Below are 6,000 nucleotides of genomic sequence, written 5' to 3'. Positions count from 1 at the left end.
TGCCATCTTCCTGTCTCAGCCTACCAAATGATGAGACTACAGGTGTGTGCCACCCTGCCTGGCTTCCATTTTTGCAGTGCTAGGGATAAGACTCAGGGCCTCTTGCATGCTAGGCAAGTTCTTTACCACTGAACCACACCCCTAATTGTTTTTCTTAAAAAAATACATATGTATATGCATATATATATATATATATACACACACACACAAAGATTCAACGTAGTATGTCTGGATATTCTGATACAGGCATCTGTGAACTACTGAGGCTGGAACTGAATCAAAGGGATTTATCTGGTGCCAGTGGCTCAAACCTATTATCCTAGCTACTCAGGAGGCAGAGATCTAGAGGATCATGGTTGGAAGCCAGTCCTCAGCAGATAATTAGTAAGACCACACCTCGAAAAAACCCATTGCAAAAATGGACTGGCAGAGTGGCTCATGTGATAAGAGCACCTGCCTAGCAAGTGTGAGGCCTGAGTTCAAACCCCAGTGCTGCTTTCTTAGTCCAGTGCTTTTCTGGCTGCTCCACACTGACTTGATATAAGAGTAGGCAGTCCATCTTCACTGGATCTTTCCTATACCAGTCCCTCACTACTTTCCCTCTCTTTCTCTGCATATATTTCAAGAGATCTTTAGAAATATGAAAGGTTCAATACTTTCCCTCCACTCCTATCTTTGTCTGAAATTGTTTAAGCATGAGTAATGGAAATGGAAATAAGGACAGGCAGGGATTACCTAGAAACAGACAGGTTTAGCAACTTGCTCTGTTCCTGCAAACCTGGGCTTGTAACCATTCTCCTCACTACTGGTTTGTTTATTTTTAAAATGTATTTTTAGTTAACCATTAGTATTTTGATCAAAAAAGCAATACATGCACAAGCCAAACTAAATTGCCTTTTTTCTACTTTAAGCCTTTTCCTTCCAACTCTTCTCCTGACTACCATGACTATTAATAAGTTTTTGGATATCCTTTCAGAAACATTCTCTCTCTGTAATATTTTATGTCTATGTAAGTATATCTATATATCTATATATCTATATCTATATCTATCTATCTATCTATCTACCTATCTACTATTTATTTATTGAGAGACAGGTTCTCACTATATAACCCAGACTGGACTTGAACTCTTATTCCTCCTGCCTCAGCTTCCTAAATGCTGGGATTACAGATCTGTACCACCCTGCCCAGGCTGAATATTTATTCTTAAAAAACAATGAGAACTTAATCTATATATTGTTTCATGACTTGGTTTTTCCACTCACCACTACACTACAATTTAGAGACAATTTTATATCTGAGTATAGAGTTTTCACTTTCTTTTTAATGACTGTATAATAATCCATAGTATGGGTCTCAACATCCAGTTTGATTCTTCTCACGTCTTTTTTGGTTGATGCAACACTATTCTCCTACTCGCTCTGGCTGCTAACCTTGAAGTAATAACCCAATTTACTCATCCTGTATCCAGTAAATCCTGACAATTCCCCTTTTAGAATTCTTTTCCTATTTGTCCATTTTTTTTTTCATTCTCATTGATGCTTTCTGTGTTCAGGCTTTAACTTCTTCCATAGTGTCTGTCTCCAGATTCTCTATCTCAGTACATCTTGTGCACTTAACATTGATCAAATTTCCTAAGGCTGAGAATCTGATTATGTCATTCTCCTCTTCTAAAACATCTTCAATGAGTTCCCACTCATTGTGTTAGTAAAACAGTACGCACTGATTTTTAAATTGCATTCCAGGGGTGTTTACCACATGCAGACGACTGGATCAGAACCTCCAGATGTAGGGCCTTTGGCCTGTTTTTTTTTTTTTTAAAGCTTCCAGGTGCTTCTGATGCAGCTAGTTTTTGGATCAGTGGAATCATCAGAATAAAGTACAAATCTATTTGCCTGGTATTTAAGACTCTTCGCAACTACTCTCCAAGGTATCTTTTCAGCTTAATTTCTTATTACTACTTCTTTACATGTTAGTGAAATTAATTTCTTATTTGTAGTCACATCTTTTCCTTCCCAGTCAGCAGCAATCCATGGATTCGATCCCCTGAACCAGATTTTAGCCACATTCTGCCTCATGTCATAGTTCGAGGTTCTCCAGCTTGCCGCCCTCCTCCACTACAGTGCAGGCACATCTAGTTAGTCGTTTTTCGTGCATATGGAGCCTTTTGCACTTCGTGGTAAAGGTGCTAAGAAGGATTTATATGGTTAGCGTCATTGATTGACTTGATCAGTGTCATTAAGTGCTGCTCGCTTATAGTGGACTTTCAACATGTTTTCGTGGATTCAGTGAATAAATGAACGGAACCCAGCCCAGCATTGCACAGAGAACTACAAGTCCCAGCGAACATTGCGTGGAACGCCGCGGACGAGATGACGTAAGGGGGCGTGTCGATTCAGAGGGAGGGGTCATCCTGCGGGTTGCTGGAGGCTGGGGCGACTGTGGAGCCTGGGGTGGGAGAAGGGAGCGTGAGGGAGCGAAAGGTGAGCGGAGCTGAAGGAAGGGACAGGCTGCCGGGCGCCCCCAGTCTATGGAGCGGGGTAAGATGGCGGAGGCGGAGAGCCTGGAGACGGCGGCAGAACACGAGCGGATCCTGCGAGAAATCGAGAGCACCGACACGGCCTGCATCGGGCCCACGCTCAGGTATCCTGGGTACCGGGCCATGGGCAGGAGGGCCCAGGAGGGCACGGGCGGGACCCCGGCAGGCTCCTTTGGATCTGTGATGGCTGGCCATCACCCGACCGGCGCCTGCTCCTCCCTCTGGAGAGACCCACTAGTGACCTGCATCTGGGTGAGGCGGGACTCCCTGCGCAGCCCCGACGTGGGGTCCTTTACCGACCGACCGCGCCTCACAGCCGGTTACTTAGGGGACTCCCCGGCCAGCTAGGGGCGGGGCAGGCTCTGCTCTCTCTACGAGGCTAGCCCAGCGTCGGGGAGCAAGGGATCGCCCGACAGATGGTGGCAGATCTTGCCCTTGGGGACGTCACCCTTCTTTCTCCGACTCAAACCCCATTCTGCCCTAGCTGTGCGTCCTGCTGTTCAGACAGACGGAGCAGAATTGCACTCCACGATCTGTTGCTCCAAATTAAACTCTTGCTTCCGTATCACGACTACTGCCCAGAAACCGACTCCCTGAAAATCCTAGGCCCTGGAAGGAAGTTTCCTTCAGCCGGTGCCTGTCTCCTAAGCGCTGGTGCTCCTTGAACTCTGTTAGGAGGACGACCTCTCCCCAAGATGCAGCTTCAAGACATTCTCATCACAGAGGAAAATTTATCCCGCCCCCCATTTACCATTACTTTGCACGTACATTTCCATTTTATTTGGAGATGTCAAACTACGACCTTTGTCAACAAGACTTAAGTAGCACTTGTTATCAAGACATTGTGTTAAGTGATTTACAAATATAACTTAAACCATAAAACAATTCTACTAGGTAGGTATTATTATCACTGTCGTTTTTCAGATGAGTCACAGAGAGGTTAAGTGGCTTTACCTGTGGTCACAGAGAAAGTTAAGTGTCTTGATTCCTACTCAGGCAGCCTGAATCCAGTTGTCTGTCTCTCTGTTGGAGCTCCAACCCCAATGTCTTGCAGCATGCTAAGGCAGCCATTCCACTACCAGCAATGTCTCCAGCTGCTGTTGTTCTATCTCAGTTGGGGATTATCAGCTACTCTACTTCCTGTTGATACTTGGTCACCAAGCCCAGTTTTGAGCTACTTTCCCCTCAGTTTCCTGGTGCCTAGAATTATTCCATCCTCACTTTTCCTGAGGTACATTCTGATCTCCCATGCAGCCAAAACGTAGATAATTACTTAACCCTCCTAGTACAATCTTGGGCCACTGAGCTAACCTTCAAAAAAAGTGTTACTCCTCGCCGCGAACTTTTCACAGGGAGAGCTGCCTCAGGAAAGAGTGACTTAGGGAAGAGCAGGCTGGAGACTTTACTCAGCATCTCCACCTGCAGCGTCTTCCTTCTTTCAGGCACATTGTTAGCACAGCACATTGTTCGCACAGTTTTCTCAGTGCCATCCCTGGGAATAACTGTCCTTAGGAATTTGCCTTTTGTCCTTTGCCTCCCACCCACCTTTCTTTTTCTGTGGAGCTGGGGCTGAACCCAAGGCCTGTCAAGTGTTAGGCAAGTGTTTTACCACTGAGCTACATCCCCAGGCTCTGTCCTTTCTTTTCTTTTTTTTTTTTTTTGGTGGTTCTGAAGTTAGAATTCAGGGCTGCACGCTTGCTAGGCAGGCACTCTACCACTTGAGTCAGCCCTTTTTTGTGTTGGGTATTTTTGAGATAAGGTGTCTCAAACTATTTGCCTGGATTGACTTGGAACCATCATCCTCCTAATCTCTGCCTCTTGAGTAGGTGTCATTATAGGTTTGAGCCACTAGTGCTGGGCCCCATGTCCTTTTAAAGTGCCTTTTGGCTCTGGGCTGGGACTATGACTTAAGTGGTAAAGGGCTTGCCTAGCAAGTGCAAGGTCCTGAGTTCAAACCCCAGTATCACCTTTGGGCTCCCTTTTTAGGCCAGTTCTTCCACACAGTTGCTTCCTGCTCTCTATTGCGTTAGAACATAACCATCATGGTCCTCTCTCTTCCTGTTTTCTTAAGTTGTTAATGGCCAATGATTCTCATTTTATAGTCTTTACTTTTATAAAAACTTAGAGTTACTTACTAGTATTCTAAGTGCATTATTAGTGGCTATTAATAATTTGGTTTTCATAAAATAAAATGTTATTAGAGTTACTGAGGATGCTGTGTTCTATTAAGAAAATTGGCTGCTGAGCTGTACTGGCAATTTAGCAGAGCTCCCACTGGAGCAGTTGGGATTATCAGAGTTTTTGGAAAGGATTCCGTATCAGAAGTACCATCAATGTTGTCTTGAGTTACTATTGTTTTTGTTTTATATGATAAATGACTTTAGTGCTATCAATTTAGTTTACTGTGGTTTATTATTATTATTATTATTATGTTCACCCTCAACCAAATAGTAATATTTATTTATGCCAACTGAATTTTGGACTTTAATTTTCTAGTATCTTGAGTAAAATTTTCTAATATTACCTTAAAGTTTTCTTCATCAATATGACTGGAACGTGGGATTTTTAGGGTCTTTTGCCCTAAGGGGACCCTGTAAAAAAAAAGTTGGAGCATCACTGCATGACCCTTCCAGTTTTAGTTGTTTTTCTTGACTCTCTGTATCATTATTAGAGGACTTTAATATCTGGCTTTTTCTTTTCTTTGTGAGATAATCCTAAATCTTACTCTCAAAGTTTAATCCCTTGCATATCCTATAACACAAGAAGTACGCATTGTGTGTATTTAGTCTAGCTCAACCCTGCTAATAGTCATGGAGGATGATCTCACTTTTTTTCCTTCTCCCATTCAGAGGCAGCTGCATGCACAGGCTTGATGCTTCAGAGCCCAAGCTTTACCCTGCATGAACCTCCATTATTATTATCTCCTGTTTTTCCATCATAGTCATTAAATAGGTTTGATTAAGGCAGTAGGCCTTCTTCCACTATCACCCTCAACTGTAAATCACAAACTCCTTTACCTCTCCTTATAATATGACTTTCCTGTTTCTTCTATTTTTCCTGGTAGGATTTTTTTTTTTTTTTTTTTTTTGTGGTGGTACTAGGGTTTGAACTTAGGGCCTTATGCTTGCTGGGCAGGTGCTCTACCACTTGAGCTACTCTGCCAGCCCTTTGTGTGTGTGTGTGTGTGTGTGTGTTGAATATTTTCAAAATAGGGTCTCAAGAACTATTTGCCTGGGCTGGCTTCAAACCGTGATCCTGATCTCATCTTTCCAAGTAGCTAGGGTTACAGGTGTGAGCTAATGATGCCTCGCTCAAGATAGAATTTTTAGGGTTAACAGATTCTTAGCTGTTCTGAGATAGACTTTCTAATCAAGAAACTAAAGAACAGAGAATAACACAAGTTGATAGCAGAGAGCAGATTAGCATATCCATCCCTAAAAGTCCAACTCTTTGAAAAAAT

At 43.2% G+C, this 6,000-nt stretch overlaps 1 protein-coding gene across 5 annotated transcripts in view; it reads left to right on the top strand.

Moving 5' to 3' along the window:
- Nucleotides 1-2,404: 2,404 nt before the first annotated feature.
- Exoc6b (exocyst complex component 6B) overlaps nucleotides 2,405-6,000 on the top strand; it is a 556,197-nt gene continuing 552,601 nt past the window's right edge. For 2 of the 5 annotated variants that reach the window (XM_074049962.1, XM_074049964.1), the window contains exon 1: nucleotides 2,407-2,644. In XM_074049962.1, coding sequence (XP_073906063.1) covers nucleotides 2,532-2,644 — 113 coding nt within the window. In that variant the 5' untranslated portion in view covers nucleotides 2,407-2,531. Of the gene's footprint in view, nucleotides 2,645-6,000 lie in introns of all 5 variants that reach the window. The other 3 variants (XM_074049965.1, XM_074049961.1, XM_020179532.2) reach the window with 3 other exon arrangements.

The sequence above is a fragment of the Castor canadensis genome, chromosome 12 (assembly GCF_047511655.1).
Source record: "Castor canadensis chromosome 12, mCasCan1.hap1v2, whole genome shotgun sequence".
In the NCBI taxonomy this organism is placed as follows: domain Eukaryota; kingdom Metazoa; phylum Chordata; class Mammalia; order Rodentia; family Castoridae; genus Castor; species Castor canadensis.
Note: the sequence above shows the minus strand (reverse complement) of the source record. Positions and strands in the feature narration are given on the sequence as shown.